Raw genomic sequence first — 24,561 nt, 5'->3', positions numbered from 1 at the left:
TGGTCACTTGCCCCAGAGGGTGGAGCCTGGGACTGAATGAGCCTCCACTGACCTTGGGGCAAGGCTGGGAGCCCCCTCACTGGGGAGGTTTAAAACTAGACCAGAGCCTGGGAGAATAGACTGTAGGGACCGATGCTGCTCCTGGGCACGGGGTAGACGGGGCTTCTCTGGGACCCTCGGGAGCCCTGCCCTCCTTGATCTTCTGCATCTCCGGTAGGGAAACAGGCAGGCCTGGCACGGCCGTAGCATGGCATGGCTGTGGGGGAGCTTCCCCCCAGCTCCGCTGGGGATTCAGAAGGCCTGAGCCCATGTAGAAGGGCAGAGTGGAAACTGGGGACAGAGGGAAAACAATCCCGGCTCTGCCCCCTGGTGCTGAGAGCACCCTGTGCGCTGCTTGGCCTGGCCCTGCCCTGCTCACTTACCTGCCCTGGGTGAACCCGCCACAGTGCCCTGCCTGTCCCCATCCTGCAGCCAGCTCAGAGCCTGTCATGGAGTCCCTGGGCGATGCTCTGGAACAGCTCCCCATGAAGCCAGTCAGGACTCTGGAGCAGTCGCCTTTCTGTGAGCAGCCTGTCTGCAGGACACACAGCTCACCCGGCTTCCACCTTCCTGGGTCTGACCTTGGAGCATTCAGCCTCCTCTGCCCCTCCGTGCGCTTCCCACAGCGAGTCCGCCCAGGCAGGGCTCCTGGGGAAGCCAGAGGGTCCTGCCCCCCAACTCCGCAGTCAGACGTGACTCTCAGCCAGCCAGTAACACAGAAGGTTTATTAGATGACAGGAACATGGTCTAAAACAGAGCTTGCAGGTGCAGAGAACAGGACCCCTCAGCTGGGTCCATTTTGGGGGGCAGTGAGCCAGACAACCCTGTCTGCCCTTCACTCCATGTCCCGGCCAGCCCCCAACTGAAACTCCCTCCAGCCCCTCCTCCTCTGGGCTTTGTCCCTTTCCCTGGGCCAGGAGGTCACTGGATTCCTTTGTTCTCCAACCCTGTAGCTCTCACCTTGCAGGGGGGAAGGGCCCAGGCCATCAGTTGCCAGGAAACAGGGTGTCGGCCATTCTCTGTGTCCAGACTCCTGCACACACCTGCCCTCTAGGGCTCTGCAATGATCATACACCCTCATCCCACCCCCTAGATACTTAAGAACTGCCTAGGGGAAACTGAGGCACCCCCACACTATTCAGAGGAAACATTCGCAAAAAGAAAAGGAGTACTTGTGGCACCTTAGAGACTAACCAATTTATTTGAGCATGAGCTTTCATGAGCTACAGCTCACTTCATCAGATGCATATCGTGGAAACTGCAGCAGACTTTATATATACACAGAGAATATGAAAAAATACCTCCTCCCACCCCACTGTCCTGCTGGTAATAGCTTATCTAAAGTGATCATCAGGTTGGGCCATTTCCAGCACAAATCCAGGTTAAGAACAGTCCCACTTCGTCACAGAGCCCTTTACACATGTTAATGGAGGAGGCCTCAACTCCCCAAGACGGCATCATCCTACACATGGAGAAACTCACACAGACGGGATGGGACATCCTTCCAGGGCCCTGAGCGAGTCCGTGGCAGAGCTGCAAATGGAACCCAGGAGTCCTGCCTCCCACTCCCTTCTCACCCCCCCCCTTGCCTGGTCTATCCACTAGGCCTCACCATCCTGTGTCATGGGGCTCTGAGCTGCTTGTGCCCCTTGTGTTCTCCCCCCACCCCCACCCCAGCCCTTGCACCATCCTTCAACACCAGGGGCTGCTTCATGAGGAGCCCCCGGGGCAGGGGACAGAAGGACACAGGGCCTGGAGGGCGGAGCCCCGGCACAGGGGAGCACCAGCCAGAGGTGCTAGGCCAGGGTGCAATGCATGGTTAGGGGGAGCTGGAGGAGCCAGAGGAGGTGCAGCCTAGGCAGGGTCCTGCTGGAAAGGTGGCCCTGTGGGAGCCCACCCCTGGGCATGGCCCAGCCAGACGTGCCAAGTACCGTCTTATCCATCTTTTATCACCCAGCCAGTTGCCACGTCGGACCTGCACTCACATGCACGATGCTGCAGCTCTAGGGAGCTGAGCGCTGGGTGACTGAGCAGCGACTCGGAGGTGGCGAAGGGGGCAGCTGGGAGGAGGGCGCCAAGCTGCGTCTGGAGCAGGAGCCCGGCAGCCACCAAGAGGGAGGTCCCGTCTCCACAGCACTGAGGGGACCAGCAGGGTTCTGCTTTCCTCTGCCCAGAGGGGAATCAGCACATTCAGAGGCAGGCGAAAGTGCAGGGGAGGAAAGAGGTAAGCACCAGCTTCTGTCTGTTGGGCCTGCAGGGAGGGGGCAGTCGCATCTGCCCAGGCATGTGACTCCCCACATTATTTGGGGCCCTGCCTGTGTCACCCCTCCCTAGGCCTGGGCAGCTCTCCAGGGTCGGCCTCTCCTAGGGCCCCTCGCTCCCTTTATCCACAGGAGACAGGGAACTTGGAGCCTGGGATCACGCCTTGCTGAGCCAGCCTCTCCCGGCGCCTGCCTCACTGACTGACCTTAACTGACTGAGCGCACGATGCAGAGCGGTGGTGCCCCGGCAGCCCCTCTCCAGGGACACGCCTCGCTCCTTTCAAAGGTGCTGCCCCGAGTCGCTGCCCCACACCCAGCACCCCCATTTTCCCAGCTCAGATGCTCCCACCCAGGGACACGGAAACACGAGGGGGCTGTATTGGAGGGAAAGGAGCAGCGCCAGGAGTGGTTTCCTTTCCTAGGCAGAACTTGACCCATAACCTAGAGGAAGAGACCAGTTCCCATTGTGAGTTGAGGTCACCTAAACGCCCACCAGGCAAAGGCTGAACCCAGGCCCGCTGGAGTCCCGGGATGTTTGTCACTGATGCCAGCAGGACCAGGATCGGAATTCAGATATCCACAGGCCACAGTTCTCCACCTGCAGACTGCAGCTATGACCCTTTCTTCCTCTGTTTTGGCTCCTTGGGGCCGGGAGTGCCTCTCACTTGGTGTCCACAGAGCTGACGGGTGGGTGCTACGTGATAGAAACAGATCTGAGAACAACACCATGGCTAATACTTCTAGGAACCGAAAGGGTCTTAAAAGAGAAAAAGACGTAAGCAGGTTAGCCAGCCTTTGCGGGACCTGAGCCAGGATTCCACTGAGGGCAACAGGGATGGTGGAGGAAAGTCGGAGCCAGGGGAGGAAGAACAGTCCGGTGACTCACAGCGTGAGCAGGGCAGAGTGGAAGCAGTGGCAGATGGGAGAGTCTTACCCTGACCAGCTGTGACCTGCCTTCGGGGGGCAGGGGAGAAGCTGCAGTGGGAAGCAGCTGCCTTTGCAATCTAGGGGCGGCACCTCTGCCAAGCAGGAGCTTGGAGGGTAATTGACCTCAGCTGCAGCAGGATGGAGCTGTGAAGTCACAGGAACCATCCTGATCACTTTCTCTCTGGGGTCACGTGGTTCCGATCCAGTCTGAAATTCAGCCCCATTCCAAAAAGTACCAGGGGCCAGGGCTCGTCACACCAAGAACATTCACAGAGTTGTGCCCGATCACTGTTGTGAATATCTGCATTGTGGTATGTTACAAATTATACCCGATAGGTCACGCACAGGAACTGCTGCGAATTATACCCGATAGGTCACGCACAGTTCGAGTCTAGGCTGAGGCACACGAACAAAGTCCACAACTGCAGAGTTCCCAAAGATACTAAGTTTATTACGCTCGAGCGTGGTGCCCCCCTGCTAATCAGGAGGGGACCCCGAATGCAGGTTATACAGAGATTATAGACCTTTTAGCAAAGCATGTTGCCCTCGTGCATTGGAAACCTTAGCCAATAGACAAACCTTTCCCTTATCTACCACCTATCCCTGCTAAGTGCACCCCTCGTGCTAAACCATTACTTCAGCTACACAACATGGTCCTAAAGCCATGCACCAGTAGCCTTTCTTAGCAGGATGGGAGGCTCACATCAAGGCCAGGAGGCAGGGAGTTAGGAACAAAGAACAGAAACCGGGAGTCAAGACAGGCTGGAAACAAGGGGAAGGGGGTTGGTTTTCACAGGAATGCTGTATCTAAGGAACACTCCTCCTGGTGCATGATGTATTTGCTTTTAGACAATGGTGGGCCCCAAACCAAAATGGAGTCACATATGCTAACTTTTCCTTAACAGGTAGCACCCAAAGACCCATTCGTACCTCACTGTGCTGGGTGCTGCAGTGACAGAAGAGAGGCAGCGGGCCAAGGATCCAAAATAGCATCTTTCGCCCACACATCCCACAGCACCAAGGCCCAGGTTATATAGCTTCACGATCCCCTGAAATGCAGCTGCCTCTGGGGTGGGGTGTGGCAACTGTTTAACAGCCACACTGCACAGCAGTTTAGAATATGAGCAAGTGAGGCACACTCATACACATGAAGCTACCTGGGATTTCAGGGAGGTGGGAAGCTGCTGTCCTGGTTGGAATTTATCCAGGACACTGGGGTTTATGCCCAACCCTTGTGAAAAGCATCAGAGGATTTTTAAGATGGAGCAGTCAGGACCTGCCTTTCCTGTCCCAGCCCAAAGATGAAGCCTCTCCCGGCACAGCAGCCCCTTGCCCCATGCTGGGGAGATGGAGCCGTGCTCAGAGCACCCTGCTCGGGTTCCGATGAATGGACCATGTGACGGGTTGGATCACAGAAACCCCCTGGGGGCTGCCACCTGATGCGTCAAGACCACTTCTTCACCTGCTTTCCTGCCCTGGCAGCTGAGGACTGCAGCGCCCTCCCTGGTTTGAGCCAGACCTGCTAGCCTGCTGCAAACCCAGACTTAGGTCTGAACCATGTCCCCTTACAGCTGTAGGCTAAATTGAAAGCAACTTAAGAAGTGTTCCTGTCTTTAACACTCAGATGCCCAACTCCCAGTGGGGTCCAAACTCTAAATAAATCCGTTTTACCCTGTATAAAGCTTATACAGAGTAAGCTTATAGGTTGTTCGCCCTCTATAACACTGATAGAGAGATTTGCACAGCTGTTTGCCCCCCCCCAAAAAGTATTAATACATACTCTGGGTTAAGTAAAAAGAGATTGTATTAAATATAGAAAGTAGGATTTAAGTGGTTCCATGTAGTAACAGACAGAACAAAGTGAATTACCTAGCAAAATAAAATAAAACATGCAAGTCTAAGTCTAGTAATGAAACTGAATACAGGTAAAATCCTCACCCAGTAAACTTCCTTTTACAGACTAGTCTCTTTCTAGTCTGGGTCCAGCAATCACTCACACTCCCTGTAGTTACTGTCCTTTGTTCCAGTTTCTTTCAAGTATCCTTGGGGGTGGGGAGGCTCTTTCTTTAGCCAGCTGAAGACAAAATGGAGGGGTCTGTCAGGGATTTAAATAGACTTTCTCTTGTGGGTAGAGACCCCCTCCTCTCTCCTATGCAAAGCCCAGCTACAAAATGGAGTTTTGGAGTCACCTGGGCAAGACACATGTCCATGCCCTGAATTCCTTACCAGCCAAGCCACATTCCTGGAAAAGCTCAGATGTGGATTGGCGTCTCCAAGTTCATTGTTGGCTTAAGGGCTTCTTGACAGGGCACTTACTGAGAATGGTCTTTTCTCAGGAAGCCGACCAACTGCTTCACTAAAACCTACTCAGAATCAGACAAGTACACAGCAAACATTCATAACTTCGAATACAACAATGAGACATGCACACAAATAGGATGAATAGATTCAGTAGATCATAACCTCTACAGAGATATGTTCCATGGCATATTTAGCACAAAACACATTCCATTATGTCATATATACATTCATAAGCATATTTCCATAAAGCCCTATGCGGGGGCACCGTCACAGACCACAAGTGCTGAGATGACCTACCATGGTGACAGGGCGACGTCTGGTCCGCACTTTCCCCCACACTGGCACCAGGCAGTGCAGCAGAGGGTGCAGACCTCTCACACCGCAGCAGCACCTGGACCCAGCAATGGGGGCCCTATCCACAAACACCCCCCTCCAGCCCTGCCGCCGAGCAGGTGAATTTCAGTCTCATTCAGCCAAGGCAGCAGGCAGATGCAGGCAAGAGAACATGATTAACCCCATATTGAAATGCCAGATGATGTGAATTAGCAGGAAACCAGGCTCCTAAGCTGCAGGGCTGATTAATCATTAAATAGCAAGTACACCTGTAAACAGAGGTCTGAGCTCCTCCTGGCAGGCCCTGTCCCGTGTCCCAGCTGGGCGCTGGCAGGGCTGAGGGACAGATGCAAATGCCCTGGGGAGTGGTGCGAGGGCTCACTTGTCCCACCCGAGACTGGGGGACATGGGGAGCTTGCTGGGGTCTCTTCCCTGTGAGCACCTTCCCAGGAGAGCAATATCTTTCCATGAGGAACACCCTCACCCCACCCCACCCCACCCCCGTGGCTTGTCCCCTCCCCCTAGAACAGCCACCTCCCAGCTCCTCTCTGCCCTGGGCCTAAGAGCAAACCCTGGCGAGAACCGCCAGGGCCTTGGGCTGGTTTCTCCCCCCCACGCTCAGCGTGCTCAGGACCAGGGAAAATACAGTCACTAGCTCCTTGGGCAGGTCTGCAGCAGGAGCAGATCAGCAGAACTCCTCTGGAGTCGGTGGGGCTCGGCTGGTTTCCAGCCACTGGGGAGCTGGCCCATGGTCTCCCCTGTGGGGCCAGGTGGCCCATCCCCTTGCACCCATGTGATGCGGGAAGAGAAAGGCAGGGGGCATCCAGCTGCACCAAGGGGTTCTAAGGCCAGCACAGCCATCTGTGACCACCAGGTCTGACCTCCTGTATAGCACAGGACTTCCCTGAATGAACTCTGCCTCCAGGCCAAGCGCTGGGCCTGCGCTAGGAAGTATCGTGTGGGAAAACAGACCAGCTCCATTGAAACCTGCCAGTGATGGAGAATCCCCCTGGCCCTTGGCCAATCATCCTCCCTGGTACAAAACTGCACCAGGAATCCAGCCAGCTCCAGCTTCCAGCCATTGGATTGTTCTGCGAGCCCTCTCCTTACCCAGCTGTACGTCAACACGATTGCAGGTCACGTGGCCTCTAGCAACCGCCATTGCCACGCTTGCTAAAACGAGGTCACAGAGCAGCGGGAGGAAGGGAGACAACGACTTCGCAGGCTGCAGGGCGGGATTAGCGATAACGAGGACGGCGGCCCCTGGTGAGCGGGGAGGAATGTGCTGCTGTTATTATTGACTGGTGTGGGGGCATTCAGAGTCGGGGGGCCCTTAGTACAAACACGTCGGAAGCACCATTCCCATCCTGGTCTATGCTAGAGTTTTCAGGCAGCTTGGCTCAGTGGCTGGGACGTTGCACAGAGAAGCAGGAGGCTGGGGTTCTTCCCTGCCCTGTTGGGTGACCTTGGGCAAGTTACTTCCCCACTCTGTGCCTCAGTTTCTCCTGTTTCCCCTTCGTCAGTTTTGTCTATTTAGACTGTGAGCTCTTTGGTGCAAGGGCTCTGTGCCTGGCACTACAGGGCCCAGATCCCAGCTGGGGCCTCTAGATACCACTGAGCAAACCACCCATAGAGACACCCTCCTCCCCATAGGCTGGTAAGGGAAGCCTGGCCAACAAGGGGTGTGCTCTGCAGGAAGCAGCCAGACCTGGCCTGTGGCTGGACCACAGAGCTGGTGATTCCACACCTGATGCTAGGGACATGCCGGGCAGGTGATGCTTAAAGGAATGTCACCGAGTGGCAGGGGAAAGGGTGACCGGGACATGCTCCGCAGGAGGGTGTGAGCACCCCAGATGCTGTGCGGGTGACCTGGGCCCTGTGCAGCCAGTTAGCAGGAGGCCTTTGCACCAGCCTGTCTCAGAAAGGGGTGGGTTTGTGCTGGCCCCTGCCCAGAGACAAAGCCTGCCTGATAGGCATGAACACAGATTGGCTTGCTATTCTGCCTCCCGCGCCTTGGCCTGCCTCTCCTCCAGCTCTGCCTCAGTGCCCGTCCCCCTGGTATCTGAGCGCTCCCCAGGTGACCAGCCCAGCAGGCTGTTCTCCAGGGGAAATGCTGTAAGATTTCGCTGCACTATTTCATATGTGGCTTTCAAAGTAGGGAGCATCCCCTGCCCCCATCGTCGTAGCCAGAGCCCTGCGGAGCCCCCCTGTGCTAGGCCCAAAATTACCCTGGGAGGAGGAATGTGGCAAAGGGCCAACGAGCTCCATGAGTTTCTGCCCCATAAACACGCTTCTCCTGCCGGAGGGTGCCGCAAACCTCCCTCCCCTGGCTCCAGCCCTGCATTTGGCGCTGTTTGCAGGTAAGTCCTTACAGGAAGCATTTCACCAGTGCCAGCCCCCTTCCCCCCCCCACAATTGCCCAGCCGAGCCCCATGGGGGCTTGTTTGTGCCATGCTCTGGGAAGCCTCCCATTGCTGCCTTGTCTAGTGTGTGAGCCCGGCTGACACAGCCCCACTGACCTGCACAGTGACCTCTGGGCGAAGCAGAAGCCGGGTGGTGCCCAGACAGCATGGGGCACCCTGCACCCACTGGAGTAAATGACAGCCCTGAGCGCCGAGTCCCAGCACCCCAGGGTGTTGTCTGGTGCCCAGAGCGACAGGACCAAGTCAAAGTCAAGTGGGACATGAGCAATGTAGGTGGGTCTGTGGGGCACGCATGCCCCCCCATACACACTCATATTCACACCCACGCAATCAGTGATCACACACATAGTAATTGTATGCACCCCCTTATGCAGTGATCACAGGCATAGTGATCTCACACACGCACACACACTGATCTCTCTCACACGCGTGCACACACTGATCTCTCTCTCTCACACACACGTGCACACACACTGATCTCTCTCTCTCACACTCACACGCACGCGCATCCCCGTGTGCTCAGCCCCCTGCCAGCCGGGGCGGGGGCCGCCCGCCCCATCGCTGCTCCGCGGAGCGCTCGGTCCCCAGCACCGGGCAGGGCCGGTCCCCGCCCCGCCGCAGCCGCCCTGCGCAGGCAGCCGCTGGCCCGGGCAGCCCCGCTCGGCGGCCGCGCAGCGCAGCGCAGCGCGGGGAGGGGAGGGGAGGGGAGCCCGAGCGGCTGCGGCGCGCAGAGGGCGGCGCACGGGGCGGCGCAGGCAGCCGGGGTCTGAGCAGCGCCCGCGGCCCCGCCGACTTCAGCACCCGGGACAGAGCCGCGCAGGGGCCGGCGCAGCCGCTTCAGCACCGGGGACAGAGCCGCGCAGGGGCCGGCGCAGCCGCTTCAGCACCGGGGACAGCGGCCGCTTCGCGCCGGTCCGCGGCCCGGGCCGCCCCGCTCCAGCCCGCAGCCGGGTCCCCGCCGCGCCGCCCGGCCCGGCCCGGCCCGGGGCCATGTCCCGCCGCCACGGGAGGATGCAGCCGCCGTCCGCCCCCCTGGCTTCGCTCCTGAGCCTCTGCCTGCTCGGGCTCCTGCGAAGTAAGTGCCCGCCGGGCCCCTGCGAGCCCCGGCCCCGGGGTGGGGGGCCGGGCCGGGCGGTGCAGCCCTGGGCCGGCATGGCCCCGTTTGTGCCCGGGCTGGCGCAGGGTGACCGGAGAGCAAGTGGGGGAAATCGGGAGACTTTTCGGGGCGGAGGGAGCGTTGTGTATATAAGAGAGCCCCTAATAACAGCCCCAGCCCAGCCCGGTGGGTACAACGGGCCCCTTGGGGCTCCCATTCACCAGGGGCTGGGGCTGACAGGGCCTTTCCTTCTCTGCGTGCCCCCAAAGGCGGAAGCTCACCTGCCCCCACCAGGCTGGGCTAAGGGGGCCAGGGCTGAGAGCGCCTTGGCCCCTCCGCCTGCTTGGGTTGTCCAAGTCCGCTTTGTCTACCGGGTTAGTCCCAGCTCCGCTGCCCCCCGTGCGGGGTGGGCGCGTGTCCCCAGCGGGTGTAAAGGGCCATCGCTCCATGGCTCTCCCCTGGGCTCCGTGCACCCCTGAACTGCTGGTCTTGGTTAGCTGCCTGCCTGTTGCTAAAGAGAATGGCGGCGGCCCATGAGTGGACTTGAATTTTCCAAATCTCCTCAGTCCAGAAGAATTGACTGCCAGGGAATGTTTCCAGTTCTAGAGCGTGTGTGTCTAGCGGGCGCACACCCAGGCCCACAGATACACCCCCCCCAGACACACTCACCCCGGGCAACGTTCTGTGCCTCTGACTCCAAGCAGCAGCAGGCCGCCTCTGTTCAGTTAGGCGCGAGATCATATTAATTTCTAGAGGAACAAGGGAGATTAGAGAAAGTCAGCTCTCCCTTATTAGCCAGGCACTTTCAAAGCCCCCCTCCCTCTCCCTTCAGCTAGAAACGGTGCTTGGATGCCACAGCACGGGCTGCTAGACAGACAGACAGCGGTGGGGTGCATGGAGATTTGAGAGAGAGAGAGACAGACAGTGTCTGGGCCTATGCCCGGGGCCAGACGCAGACTCCATGGTCCTGTAGCTCTCACAGGGCAGGGTGGTGCTTAGCCCCAGACATGTCCCGCCAGCTCCTTGCCCTTCCCCCAGCTTTTCTGCACCAGGCTGGCTGCTCCACGTGATTTATTGCGCTGACTCCCATTAGTCGCAGAGCCTGGGCACCCCGGCGTTGACAGCGGGGTTTTGTGTCAACAGCTGTAACACAACGCAGGCGTCCAGCTGTCAGGCCACACAGAGAGACAAAGCTACTGACAAGCCCTGCCGGGCCCAGGCTGCTGGGGACTCTCCCATACGGTGCCGACTTCACATTCAGTTATTTCCCAGCCTGAGTCATCCCTGGCTGCCTTGTGCTCCGGCAGAGCCAGAGGCTTGGTTATATCTAAACACGCTCTCTGGCTGTACATCAATTGCGTGTGCACGCGTGTGCATCTTTATCATCTGTCCAGACTCCCCAAAGGTGGCCAACACCCAGCACTCCCCAGCTGTGACCAAAGCAGCTGCTGGATGCTGAGCAGCTCTGGAAATCTGAGCCCCAGGTGTGTGGGGGTAGGTGCGTACACACACATGCATGCACTTGTAATTGAATGGCCAGAAATGTAAAACTGAGAAAATAAATTTTCACGGTGCATATATAGCCTGTGGAACTCCTTGCCACAAGATATAACCAAGCCTGAATGTTTAGCAGGATTGCACACTAAGTTGGATGATGACAGCCGCTGCCATTACATTAGACAGGATAAAAATACTGCGGAAGGGCCCTAAATTCTTTTGCATGAGCCACACGCTCACTGACAGGGGGCGGGGAAAACGTACTTCGCCTTTGGGAAATTCTCCCCCACCCCGGGGGGAGGGGGGGCATCTCTTGCACATTGGGACTCAGCACTGTGGCTGTCTGGTGAGTGAGCTAGGCTGGTTGGGGATGGCAATTCCTAGGTGTCTTGCGTGGCCGGACGAAGCCCATCAGAGTGACAAGCCACTTCCTTCCATCCCAGGCCTGCTCACCCTGGTTCCCAGGGCTGGGCGCTCCTTGCTCCGTTGCTGGAGGCTGGATTCTTGCCTGGCTCAGTGGGTCTGATCCAAAGTCCACTGCAGTCCATGAAAAGGCCCCCAGTGGCTTCCGGGTGCTTTAGTGTAGTGCTGGTCGAAGAGCACAGACTGGTGCTACAAACAGCTCCGTCCGATACAGGGCCCCGGGAGCTGCTGAGTTGTTACCCCTCACCCTGCTGGGGAAAGTGGAGCTCTCCTGGGTGTGCGAGGGTTAATACGTTTCCAGTGCTGCACCGGCCGGCAGTGCTAAGTAGAACGGTTCTCCGAGAAGCAGCTGCCCTTGCAGCTTGTTTCTGGAGTGAGACGACGGATGTAGCATCGACCTTCACCCCACCCCACCTCTGCGAAACCTGAGGTCCTCCAGCATCACAGCCAAAAGGGTCTCCAAGAACATGACAACCCACTAAAATGCGGCTGTGTCTGGGGCAGAAAGCAGTGCACACAGTGCAGAGGGGAGGGGACATTCGGTCTGAGGCCGCGGCTGCAAACCGTCTGCTTACAGAAGTCTGCTGCAGGGACCAGAGCGGATCTGGGGGTTAAGTTCTCACTCAATATGCAGTAGAGCGGAAGGGACACAATTTGCCTGGGAGGCGTGAAGCGCTGCAAGGCAGCTGGGCCAGGGTCTGCAGCTGGGGTGAGTCAATATTTCACACCTTGGACATTCAGAACAGGCTGTGCAGGGAGATTCTCCCCGCTCTGAGCTGCAGCTGACACAGACTAAGGGGATGCCAAGCCCTTTCTTAACCAATGGAAACTTTAGCTTCGCTGCAGCCGGCAGCGTCCAGGAGCCCTGGGGACCTGGCGACCCCCGAAGCAGCCTGGAGATGCCCCTGGCTGAAATACATCCAGTCTCACACTGTGCCCTTCCTGCTGGGCCCTGGACAATGGCAGCCCAGAAGCAGAATCCTTCTGCTCTGCCCTTTTCCTCCTCAAACCCACATTTGCTTCTCAAGCAATTTGCAGGCTGACCACAGCAAGGCCAGGGTTGAGCAATATCGACCTCGTCCCTGCTGAACTCCACCGGCAAGGCTCGCCCAGCTCTGCTGAGCTTTTCTGTTTCTTCCTTGGATCAATAGGAGCTTTTGGGGAAGTTTATCACCTGGTGTTTGACACTTGGGACCAAGGCCTTGGCTTGGGGAGGAGCTCCCAGATGCACTCGGGAGGGGGGGGGCCTAGGAAAAGTGGCCCCTTGCTGCTGGAGAGGGCAAAGCTCAGCGGGCATTCATTCTGCACCTGCTGCTTCCCTCTGTGAGCCCCATCCTGTAGCCCTGGCTCACACCACCCGCTTTGGTGGGACCAGCTGGCTCGCAGGATTGGGCCCTTCGTGTGACGCAACACGGCCCCACGCAGGAGAAGCCAACTCATTCAGGAAGGGCCCAGCTGAGATGGTGGGGGGCAGGGCTCCCTTGTCCCCCAGGTCCCACTGTCCCTCATTTACTCTCTCTTCTGCCCTAGCTGGCAACACTTGGGGGGCGGGGTGCTGGAACAGGGGCAGGCCCTCAGGCAGCCCCTGGGTGTTTGGCTGTATCCCCTTAGCCTCTCACAGTCTCACACCCCTTCCCGGGTTTACCTTCCACCGCTCGGCCCGGGGCGTGGGTGTCTCCGGCAGCGTCTCCTCCTAGGCAGGGCAGCCTTTCTCCTGTAGCATGGCCCCATCCCTGTGAAACTTTCCCCTGTTCAGCTCCTCCAGGCTCCGCAAGCCTTGCAGGTGTGCCTCGTTAGCGCACGCAGGCCAAGAGGAGCTCGTTAGCCTCCTCCCTCCCAGCATGAGGGCAGGTCCCTTCCCAGATGCCCAGATTCCCTCCTTCCCCTTCACTCCCCGGGTGGCCTCGCAGGCTGGCAGGACGTTAGCTAGGGCCAGGCAGGCCAGAGCCTCCCAGATGAAGCCTGAGGGCTTAATTCTCAGTGTCCCTGTCCGTGTGCAGGGGGGCAGGGCAGGGCGGCAGGTGGCTTTAGGCCCCTGGCATAAGTAAGAGCAGCCTCAAGGCTCTTCTGCTCGGCTTCCCCTATGGGCCCCTGGAAGCAGAGAATACCCAGAGTACAGTGCGCTCAGCAAAGCCCCGATCCACCCCTCTGCGAGGGGCCTGGCTGGGGAGGTGCAGAGCCCCACATGGGGGAGTGTGATTCTGAGGGGGTCATTTCCACCCACTTTATGATTCGGAGCCAGTGCCCCCTACAGGGGAAAGGCCCCATGGCCCAGTCCCGGTCCTCAGCCTCTCACAGACCACCCCCTTGTGCACATATTCCCGAGCTCCGGTCAGAGCTGGCAGGGAAAACGGGTCTGAGGAATTCAGCTTGTTTCTGTGCCCCTCCACACGTCTCTGTCTGGAAAATGCATTTTCGGGGCTGGCATTGTTCCTGGATTGATATTTCAGAGCTCTCGGTAGCAAGCCCTCGCTGCACTTTGTGGCCTGCCTGAGCCCTGGCCCAGAGACACGGTTACACTGTCAGGAAACGTTTCTTGTGTCCTGGCTTCGGAGCAGAGCGTGATGGATCGTTAGCGAGCGGAGTGGGGGGCAGCTGAGCAGAGACTTACCAAGGCTTGGACCAGGGGCGTCAGCTGGAAGGGGAGAGGCCATGTGGTTCACTGGCCTAGCCCACTGGACCGACACTCAGGCGACACCGGTTCCAGGCCTGGCTCCGTTGGGCAAGTCACTTACTAGCTCTGTGCCTCAGTTTCCCCACCTATAAAATGATACTGGCCTCCTGTGCCAAGTGCTTTGAGAGCCATTCCCTCCAGCACCAAGCGCCCAGTCCCAACCAGAGCTGCATCCCTCCCTGCCACTGCTCCTCTTCTGGGCCCGGGAGCTCGCCCGGCTCCCCCTGCTGAGCTGCCCATGTCCTCTGGGGGCAGGAAGGACGGAGGCGTCGCAGCAGGGACTGGGTGGAGCGGATTGGCCCGGGGACGTGGCAGGGGAGTTTACTGGGGCTGTCTGATCGGGGATGAGATAGCACTGGACAAAGGCTGGAGGAGGAGCTGGGGGGAGGCTGGGTGAGCCGGCTGGAGGGAGTTTCGTTTTTTGGGGTGGGCTGGGGAAGAGGAGAGAGCCCCAGAGCTGGGCTCTAAGCTCTCTACCCCCCAGAAGGGCCGGACTAAGGGGTCCTGTTTATGTCTGCAAGCTCTGGTCCGGACTGTGTTCCCCTCGTCTCTAATAAACCGTCTGTTCTACTGGCTGGCTGAGTCACGGTGAATCGCAGGAAGTGGGGGTGCAGGGCCCTGACTCCCCAATCTCCGTGACACCTGCAGCCCTGCGCTCACCCTGGAGCGAGCTCTGTGCTTGGCAGGCCCTGGGCCAGCTGCCCCTGTGGCTGAGAGGGGTCATCTTGAAACTCGGCAGCCACTGTAGCCTTTGCAGCCTGGCAGGGAGGCAGCAGGGATCCAGCTTCAGCAGCAGCTGGGGCAGATGCTGGTGGGGTGGGGCAGGCTGGAAGGGCGGGAGGCTGATTGACACTGTCAAGCAGCGAGTCTGGAACGAGGGGGGCGGTGGATGCAGAGCGACCCGGCACCAAGGGCGGGCAGCGCTGGGCCCCTGGCTGGGCCAGCCCCCTGCTCTGCCTCCCTCTCTCCCTCCCTGGCTGGGCTGCTGAGATCAGCCCCCTCAGCCCCACGTGGGGCAGGATGGAGCCGCTGCTGACGCTGATGGGGGGATGCAGGCTGGGCCCCTTCAGCTATTGAGCCCCGTCCCCCGGGCTCTCCCCTCACGCCTGCTGGGGCTCCCGGAGCCGGTGACATGCAGCACGGGGGGAGTGACTGGGGGGGGCGCATGGATGGACGGATGGACACACCCCTGCACCAGGCCAGGGAGGCGTCCAGGGTTGCAGAGCAGCCGGCCCTGGACATGGGAACAAGGGAATGAAACCCACAGGCCCAGGGAAGGCGGGAGGGTGAGGCTGGCATGGGGCTGAGCACAGGACACCCTCCAGACCAGAGCCAGCACCTGGACCAAGCACCCCTGCAGCCGGGCCCTCCCCCGCAGGCACTCACCCCTCCCGCCCGCTCCCCTCCCCCAGCAGCCCCCAGACCCCACTCACTGAGGCTCAGAACTGGGGGGGGGGAGGCCTCCTCCCTGCCTGGCGCCCAGCCTTGAGCTTCTGCACTCACTGGGCCAAATCCCCCAGGGCGTAACCCTGCTCCGGGCTGGGTTTGGCTCCTGGGCGATTAGTGATGAGGACGGAGCCGGCTGCGCGGGCTGGCTACAAAGGCGGCGCGTGATGGGGGCAAAGGGCCGGCGAGCCCAGCGCTATCAGCAGTGCCCAGGAGGAGACAAGATGAGACGGCGCCCGAGAATCCGCCGCAGGCCTGGACCCCGCGGGCGAGACTCATTACAGGGCCTTTGAAGCGGCCTGTCAGTCACCAGCGCCTTCATCCCCAAGGACGGGCGGGCGCCGAGCGCCGCCGGGGACAAAGGCCCCGAGAAGCCAGGGCTGCGGCTTGGCGCACGCAGCAGGGTGGGGGCTGATGGGGCTGGATCTGTGTGCACATGGGGGAGGGCATTCCCAGCCAGGGGGCTCTGAGCACAGGGCGCTGGGGGTATGTGGGACCGGAGGGGGCAAAGTTGGGGGGCTGTATAATAAGCCCCATTTCTTGCTCGCTGTCTAGGTCTGCTTCCTCTCTGTCTGTCTTAGCTGCAGGACCCGCTACTGCAGTTGTATTAATGGGTCACATTTCTAACTCCCCTTTCATCCCAGACTGCTTTACAGATAGAGGGAACTGGTCACCCAGCACTGAGCTGCAGCTGCCTCTGGGGTGGGGCGCACGGGCTAGTTAAACAGGGATTCCTCACCCGGCACCGAGATGCAGCTGCCTCTGGGCTGGGGCGTGGGGGCTGTTTCACAGCCAAACAGCAACGCTGCCAAGAGTTTTACAGGAAGTGGCAAATCCTGTATCTAACGAAGCCTGTTGGGGCGGTTTAGGGAGGGCGAAGGGCACACCCCTCACTGAGATTTGGCCGGGACACCAGGGTTCACACCCTGCCACTCACTGAAAAACCGCTCAGACTATTGGCCCTCCCTGCCAGGGGCTGGTGATGAGGGGGCTGTGCCCCAAGATGGGCTAAAGGGCCCCCATAGCTGGAACGAACCCTCCACGGGAACAGCCTGGTGCTCCTCCCCCCCACCAGAGCTTCTGCCCAGAGCACAGGGAGGAGGGTGTATGGTGGGGGTCAGGGAGAGGTGGGGGACTTGGGGGTAGGAATTGCGGGGTGCTGGGGGACCGGTTCCAAGCTCTCTGCTCGGCCGCTTTCTGCAGCTTTGTTTAGAGCTTTGCAGGCCACACTTTGTCCAGCGCAGAGGGGGCGGGGTGGGGCAGACAGGGATCACCTCTTCACCCCCATTTAGCAACCAGACCCCTGGAAAGGCCACTCAGCCCCCTCCTTCCTTCCAGGGGGTTGAGCCCCAGGGGCGTGGTTAGCCGAGAGGGGCCAGCATAACCCCCTCCCTCCTGGCACCGGTGGGGCTAGCGAAGCTGCCCGGGGAGGTTCCCCCACACACATGTTGGCCCACCCTGGTCAGGGCACCTGGGCATGGGCCTCTGCACCAAGGGGGGCACTGAGCCAGTGCCCAGCCCCAGCCCCACCCTTCGCGTGCAGTGACCCAGGCTCAGGGCCCGGGTACAAGGCCATTGTAAATACTGAGAGGACGGGCGGCTGGCCTTGTCCCTGCCCCAGCCATGCCAGGGTCCAGAGCGTGCGGCTGCCAGGCTCGGCGTGGTCTCTGCCCTCCCCCCGCAGCCCTCGGGGGCTGCCCCACGGCTGGTGCATCCGGCAGGCTCAGGGGTGCGGGTCGTGCTCCTGGCTGATGAACGGTATCAGGTCAGTGTTATTGTCCGGCCTGCCCGTCGGTCCGGGCTCTTCCTGCCAGGGGCCCAAGTGCAGTGCCCAGCACTCGGCTGGGGTCCCGCCCCTCAGGGCAGCGGGGGTAAGGCCCCCGCACGCGGACTGAGCTGGGATCCCCCGCCGTGCTGGGCTGGGCGAGCCGTGCGCTAGGCCCCCCCGGGGCACCCGAACGAGCCCTTCTCGGAGCAGGTGGCTGGCATTCCAGCAGCCGCTGCCTAGCTGCCGTCTCCCACCAGCTGAGCCTTCTCCAGACACCGCGGCTGGGACCTGGGGAGGGAGGAATATTTGGGGACAGACCAGCGGCTCAGCTCCCATTGCCAGGACCCGGCCAGCGGGGGGCTGCGGGCCAGGCCAGGCTGGAAGGGGTGCTGTGTGGGGACAAGGAGGCTGGGTACTCGGGGTCTCACCCCTTTACCCCCCTGGCCCTCAGGAAGCCTGGGCACCGACACAGAGGAGCGGCTGGTTGAGCACCTCCTGGACCCATCCCGCTACAACAAGCTGATCCGCCCGGCCACCAACGGCTCGGAGCTGGTGACGGTGCAGCTCATGGTGTCGCTGGCCCAGCTCATCAGCGTGGTGAGTTTGCTGGGTCTGCAGCACAGTGCGGGCCCCGGGCAGAGACCGGGCGCCGGAGGGGTGGAGGCACTTGGCATGGGGGGGGAGGGGGCTGGGCACAAGGGGCTCCTGGGCTGTGCTGAGCGCCTGTCTCTCACGCCGGTCACAGGCCGCAAACACCCCGTCCAGGCACAGTGCAGACCCACCACCTGGGGGCAGCCCCGTGCGCAGGGAGACGCTGGCTCGCTGTGCACGCTCCTGCACGTGCCCGCGGGGGGGGACGGACGGACGGACGGACTCGCTCCCCTACGTCCAGCCCAGCGCTGCGGCTGGAGCACCCCTCGTCCCAATCCCCTCCCGGCGCTCCCCGCCCAGCCCGCTGCAGCGGGGGCTGTGGCTGAGCTGCCCGCGCTGGGGGGGATGCGGTTTGACCTCTCCGAGCTCTCTCTCCTGGCTGCCCCTCCCCACAGCGGCCAGCCCCAGCCCTGCCCCCCGCGCCCACGCCATGCTGAGGCCTGGGCCTGGCTCCCTGCTGCTCCCGACCCTGCTAACGGCGCCGTGGTTCCGTTTGCAGCACGAGCGGGAGCAGATCATGACGACCAACGTGTGGCTGACGCAGGTGAGATGCCTGGCGTGGGGCCCAGCAGAGCCGGGCAGGGTGGGGGTCACCCCTTGCCCCTGGACAGCTCACTCTGCCCCCACCACGCTGCATCCCCCTATGCCCTCCCCCCAGCCTCCTGCCTGCTCCAGGCACGAAGCGGGGGAGGGTCCCGACCCTACGCCAAGCAGGACTCTCCCCAGCCAGCGCCCTGGCCCCTGGGGGGTGGGGTGCAGGCCCTAGGGCGGAGGGAGCCCCAGCCTGGGGTCCCTCCCGTTGGCCCAGAGCTGGGGCTGCAGAACCTGGGCCAGTTGGGCGGCAGGGGCAGGGCCGGGCAGTTGGGGGGCCGGGGCGAGGCCGGGCCGGTTGGGCGGCAGGGGCAGGGCCGGGGAGTTGGGGGGCAGGGGCAGGGCCGGGCCGGTTGGGCAGCAGGGACAGGGCTGGGGAGTTGGGGGGCCGGGGCGGGGCTGGGCCGGTTGGGGGGCCGGGGCGGTTGGGCAGCAGGGACAGGGCCGGGCAGTTGGGGGGCCGGGGCGGGGCGAGGCCCGTGCTGAGGTTGTGCCGTGCTCTCCGCAGGAGTGGGAGGATTACCGCCTCACCTGGAAGCCAGGGGACTTCGACAACATGCGGAAGGTGCGCCTGCCCTCCAAGCACATCTGGCTGCCGGATGTCGTCCTCTACAACAAGTAGGTCCCACCCCCAGGGTCCCACCCCCCAGCGGCTCCAGACTCTATCCCCACTCACTTTGGCTGAGGGTTCTGCCCAGGGTGGACTTGGCCCGATTTGTGGGGGAGCCTCAGGGGTGAGACACGGGTCCCCTGTGGGAAGAGGCAGCATCTTGTTCCCCCGCTTCCAGCCGTCCCAGATCTCAGCAGCTCCACCCAGGCCCACAGAGGAGCTGTAACTGCCCCCCAGGAGCTGGGAACCCAGTTGGGTGTTTCCCACCTCTACCCCCAGGTCCCAGTGGCTGTTGCCTGGGGAGACGGAGCCCGGGTCCACTGGGCAGGACAGTCCTGGTGGGGCGTGACATCCCTGCTGCCTCACGGCCCTTCTCCTGCTCCCCAGTGCCGATGGGATGTATGAGGTCTCCTTCTACTCCAACGCGGTGGTCTCCTACGATGGCAGCATCTTCTGGCTGCCCCCGGCCATCTACAAGAGCGCCTGCAAAATCGAGGTCAAGCACTTCCCCTTCGACCAGCAGAACTGCACCATGAAGTTCCGCTCGTGGACCTACGACCGGACGGAGATCGACCTGGTGTTGAAGAGCGACGTGGCCAGCCTGGACGACTTCACGCCTAGCGGCGAGTGGGACATCATCGCTCTGCCGGGGCGGCGGAACGAGAACCCCGAGGACTCCACCTACGTGGACATCACCTACGACTTCATCATCCGCCGCAAACCGCTCTTCTACACCATCAACCTCATCATCCCCTGCATCCTCATCACCTCGCTGGCCATCCTGGTCTTCTACCTGCCCTCCGACTGCGGCGAGAAGATGACGCTCTGCATCTCCGTGCTGCTGGCCCTCACCGTCTTCCTGCTGCTCATCTCCAAGATCGTGCCACCCACCTCGCTGGACGTGCCGCTGGTGGGCAAGTACCTGATGTTCACCATGGTGCTGGTGACCTTCTCCATCGTCACCAGCGTGTGCGTGCTCAACGTGCACCACCGCTCGCCCACCACGCACACCATGCCGCCCTGGGTCAAGGTGGTCTTCCTGGACAAGCTGCCCACCGTCCTCTTCATGAAGCAGCCGCGCCAGAACTGTGCCCGCCAGCGGCTGCGCCGGCAGAACCAGGAGCGGGCCAGCAGCAGCTGCTGCCTGCGGGAGAGCACCCGCTCCTGCACCTGCTTCGCCAACCAGGCCACCATCAAGAAGCTCGGCGTGGGGGCCGGCCGGCAGGTCACCGCGGCGGCTGACAGCGCCAATGGCTACCGGGAGCGGCAGGGGCAGGCCCCGGCGCCCAGCCAGAGGTGCTGCTGCGGGGTGGAGGAGGCGGTGGATGGGGTGCGCTTCATCGCAGACCACATGAGGAGCGAGGACGAGGACCAGAGCGTGAGTCGGGGGAGCTGGCGGAGGCAGAGAGGGAAGGGGGAGCGTGTGTGGGGAAGGGGGGATGGACACGTCTGCGTACGAGGCTGTACAGGTGCACAAGCCCCCGTGGAAGGCTGCGTGGGTGTGGGATTGTGTGCCAGCCGGTGTGTTTATATGTACAAAAGCACACGTGTCCCTGGCACTGCCCGCCCCAACCCTGTGCATGTCGCTTTCTTTTGCTGGCCCCGCTGCTCTGGAGCTGCTGGGCAGGGCCTCTGCGCCATGAAGTGATACCTGGGTACGCGCGTGGCCATGCAGGGTGGGCTCAGGCCTGGGCACGGAGCAGTCCTGCCCCAGATGAGCTGGGCTCCCCCTGCCCCCTTTGCTGCCAAGCCTTGGGCAGAGACAGGGTGGCAAACCCGCCTGCTCAGAGCAGGTCTCTGCACCGACCTCTCCCCAACTGTGATGGGCAAAGTTCATCCCTGGAGTCAGTCAGGGTCCCCCAGGGAGGTGGTGAAAGCGCTGCACCCCCTGCGCATCATGGTACCCCAGGCAGTACAACCGCCTCCTTCGACTCCCACGACCGTGGGGTGGACCCTGTGCCCTGGGGTACAGCCCCCTCAGGCCCAGCTCCTGAGTAACTGCAGGGGAGACCCCCCAACTTCCACCCCTCTGTGTCAACCATAATTCACCTAAATGTTTGCACAGGAGCACTGCCAAATTCCCACGAGCCCTGCAGGGATAAGCAGCAAGGTGCGCCCACGCCCCGTCACCCTGCTGTGCTGTGCTTGGAGGCCTGGAGGGAGGCGACCTGCACAGGGCACAGCTTTAGTGCCAATGGGGCGGCAGGCAGAGCTTCGCTCTCCTCCAAGCCCGGCCTGCAGGGCTGGCGGGAAGGAGCCAGCCCTGAGCTCTCAAAGCAAATGGCAAGGTCCAAAATCAATATCCTCCTTCTGCTCTGCTGGGTCCCTGTGTCGAAGGCCCATGAAATATTCATGGGAGATGCAGGCAGGGGAGGGGGCAGGGAAGCTGGCTGTCTCTCCTTTGCAGGGGGGGAACTGGAGCCAGCTGGTGGGGGATTTCTGCCAACACACAGAGGGTGGGGGGCTTCTGAAATGCAAATGTGCAAAGTGCCAGGGTAACCCTGCGGCTGGATTCCAGCAGGCCCAGGCCCCCGGCCCCCCTCCCTTCTTCCTGGGCCTTGCCAGACCATCAGCACCTGCCCCAGTGAGTCACTCCCGCATGCAGCTGGAGGGGGTCAGGCCCCGGTTTAGGAGTTGCTATAGTAACCAGAACAGTCTCATTTGAGAGCAGCCCAGCCCAGGTCAGGACTTGGGCAGCACCAGGAGGCTGCAGGTTTTAGATGAGGGGTGCGTGGGAGGGCGGGACAGATCCGGGGAGGGAGGCAGCCGCTGCTCTAGGCCCAGCTCAGAGGGGCACCGGCCCGTGTCACAGCACGGTGCCTAGTCTGAGATTCTGGGATTTGGGGGAGACGCGGGTGGGCCTGGCCTGGCAGGGGAGCTCTAGGCACCTGCAGCTTTGCAATGGGAGGTGGGATGGAGGCACCTCGGGGGAGACGCGTGTACGAGGGTAGCCCGGGGCGCGTGCGCTGCAGGTGGGGAGCGTGGGGCGTTGGCAGAGCGGTGGGGTCAGGGTGCCAGTGTAGCCCAGGGGTTGAGTTCCACGGCCCTGGAACGATCCCGACTTTACAGAGGGGAACCAAGAGGCCTCGCCAGGGGAAGTCACTTCCCAGAAGTTACGTGGCAGGTCCAGGGCAGAGGTGGCACTGCCCAGAGCTACACAGTGCCAGAGCCAGGCCTAGAGCTGAGGCCACCTGCTCCTGCCACTTAGCTGCACTCCCCCTGCCTAGGCCTGGTTCACCGTTAGCACCGAATCCAGCCCTGGGGAGGAAGCTGCTGGTCCCAGGGCCCGGGGGGAGCGAAGGTGAAGGCTGCTTACCAGCCTCCTCTTGTGCCCGCCTCCAGGACAGGCTGATTTTCGGGTCTGGCCGCGATCTCTCAGCAGCAGGATTCATTCGCTCCCTGCCTGCCCCTCTCCTGAGCTGTGCTAAGGCCCCACCTGTCGCGTCTCAGCCAGGCTCCCTGCAAGGCCAGGGACAGAAATGAGAGCACGATTCAGGCATGAAATTGCTCCCTCCCAGACCCATAGCAAGAGGGGAAAGCGGCACCGAACCGGTGTGTCTGCCAGGCCTCAATGCTGCTGTACGGGCAGGGGCGAGACAGCAGCTGATGCAGCCTGCACGGAGCAGGAGGGAGCCGCTTTCAGATCCGCCTGTGGGGCAGCCCCGAACCCCCACCAGATGGAGAGGTGCCCAGAGACCACGATGATGGGGGCACCAGAAAGGCCCTGGATCCACGGGCTGCTGTGCGAGCTTCCTGAGAGAGGAGTGGGCGATCGCTGCACGAAGCCCGGGGCAGGCAGACACAGCAGGCAGAGCACAGAGCTCTGGGGGCCATTCCCCACTCTCCTGCCCACCGCTCCCTGCCGAAAGCGGAATCTCAAGGTCTCTGGGTTGAGAACCCATCTGTGGCCCTAGGCCTGCCGGGCAGAGTCTGAGGCCATCACTGCACCAGCTGGCTCGGAAGCAGAGGTGACAAGCCAGCTGGGGGGCAGCAGGCCTGGCCCTGGTGCTGGGCTCGTGGGCCCAGGTGGGTTGAGGGGGAAGGAGGTTTGGCAGGAGCGACGGTGGAGGCTGGACTGGCGCCCTGTAACCGCCCTGTCCTGGAGTCTCTGCCTTTGCTGGGACTGAAGCTCCTCAGCCACACACAGCTTGGCCACGGCCCCATTTCCTCGCCCCGCCTAGGTTCAGTGTGTGGGGTGGGATGGCCGTGCCCCGGATTCTGAATGCGCCGTCTCCTTCCAGGTGAGCGAGGACTGGAAGTACGTGGCCATGGTGATCGACCGCCTCTTCCTGTGGATCTTCGTCTTCGTCTGCGTCTTCGGGACCATCGGCATGTTCCTCCAGCCGCTCTTCCAGAACTACGCCACCAACTCCCTGCTGCAGCTCAACCACGGCCCGCCCAGCTCCAAATAGGGCTGGGGGAAGGCAGGCAGCCCTGCCCCGTGTGTGCGGAGCCATCACCCCCGGGAACCTTCGCAGCCACATGGCAAAGACAGGGGCCTGGAGCACGTGGCTGGAGCACGCCGCCCTGGGGGGTTCCCGGGGCAGTCTCGGGATGGGGGTCTCAGGGCCTTGCTGCTGTTTTCAGTGCTGCCTCCACCCAAGGGCATCCTGGCTCCCGCTGCTGGGGTGGCTCCACGTCTGCCCCATTGAGAGCAAAGCCCCAGGAGCTGATGGAGGAGACCGGCCATGAACCGGGCGCAGCTCTCAACCCAGACCCAGGCAGGGTGCAGCTCGAGGTACCCCAGCCCTTCCTGGGAGGCATGGGACTGCTCCAGCAACTGCACTGGGGGGTCAAGGAGGGCTCCCCTCCCCCCAGAGGTTAGTGAGGCCAAACGATCCCCGCAGTAACGAGGCATGAGTGGAGTGGGGTGGTTGATCTCTGCTGTGAAGTCTGCTGCCAGGGTGGCTCGGTGCCATCCAGTCGCACGCAGCAGGGGCAGGGCTGGCGGGGGGCGCTCCAGCTCAGCACGGCAGGGCCCAGGCACCATCTGGGGGTGAACGGGCCCCAGGCTGCAGTGAACTGTATCCCTGGAAGCTGGGGGGGGGGGGGGGAGGGTGCGCTACCATGGGCGGCCTCAGACATCAGTTGCTGTTTCCAGTGTCACCGCAGTCCAATAAATAATCACACGGACACCGGGCGGGGGGGAGGGGGGGAAGAATTGTTTAAAACCTGGTTTAATTTGACCCCCCTTTATTTCTAAGCCCGTCTCCAGAGCAGGGGAGTGGCAGGGACGGCAGGGCACAAGGAAGGGCTGCAGTTCTCCAGGTGTGCTGGGAACTTTAATGCAGCGGGGGAAGGGGAGATCTGACCCCCTTAAAGGCAAAGACCTGGGACAGTGTGGACGCAGGAGCGAGCCCTGCAGGGACAGGCCGCCCTGGGCTGAGCAGCCCTCCCCGTTCCAGCTGAAACAATCAGTCGGGGGCAGAACCGTGGGTCAGGCTGGAGCGAGAGCTCAGCGGGTTGTTGGGCCCAGGGATTGCCAAGAGCATCCCTTTCTCGTTGCGATTTACATGCTGTT

The 24,561-nt window shown here is 61.6% G+C and overlaps 1 protein-coding gene across 1 annotated transcript; it reads left to right on the top strand.

The window, feature by feature from the left end:
* The first annotated feature begins 9,247 nt into the window (after positions 1 to 9,247).
* CHRNB2 (cholinergic receptor nicotinic beta 2 subunit) lies at positions 9,248 to 24,075 on the top strand. Its single transcript, XM_073322910.1, has 6 exons — positions 9,248 to 9,359; positions 17,640 to 17,785; positions 18,339 to 18,383; positions 18,939 to 19,048; positions 19,428 to 20,418; positions 23,282 to 24,075. Exons 1-6 carry the CDS (start codon positions 9,275 to 9,277, stop codon positions 23,450 to 23,452), a joined length of 1,548 nt encoding a protein of 515 aa, XP_073179011.1. The 5' UTR covers positions 9,248 to 9,274; the 3' UTR covers positions 23,453 to 24,075.
* The last annotated feature ends 486 nt before the right edge of the window (positions 24,076 to 24,561 follow it).

This window comes from Lepidochelys kempii, chromosome 24 (genome assembly GCF_965140265.1).
Source record: "Lepidochelys kempii isolate rLepKem1 chromosome 24, rLepKem1.hap2, whole genome shotgun sequence".
Classification (NCBI taxonomy): Eukaryota; Metazoa; Chordata; order Testudines; family Cheloniidae; genus Lepidochelys; species Lepidochelys kempii.
This window is presented reverse-complemented; position numbering and strand designations above follow the sequence as displayed.

Bases quoted from the DNA above. Each gene is read 5' to 3' on its own strand.
- CHRNB2 (XM_073322910.1), top strand. From the start codon at position 9,275: ATGTCCCGCCGCCACGGGAGGATGCAGCCGCCGTCCGCCCCCCTGGCT. The intron at 19,049-19,427 runs GTAGGTCCCACC...CCTGCTCCCCAG, and splicing joins GATGTCGTCCTCTACAACAA to TGCCGATGGGATGTATGAGG. The intron at 20,419-23,281 runs GTGAGTCGGGGG...GTCTCCTTCCAG, and splicing joins GCGAGGACGAGGACCAGAGC to GTGAGCGAGGACTGGAAGTA.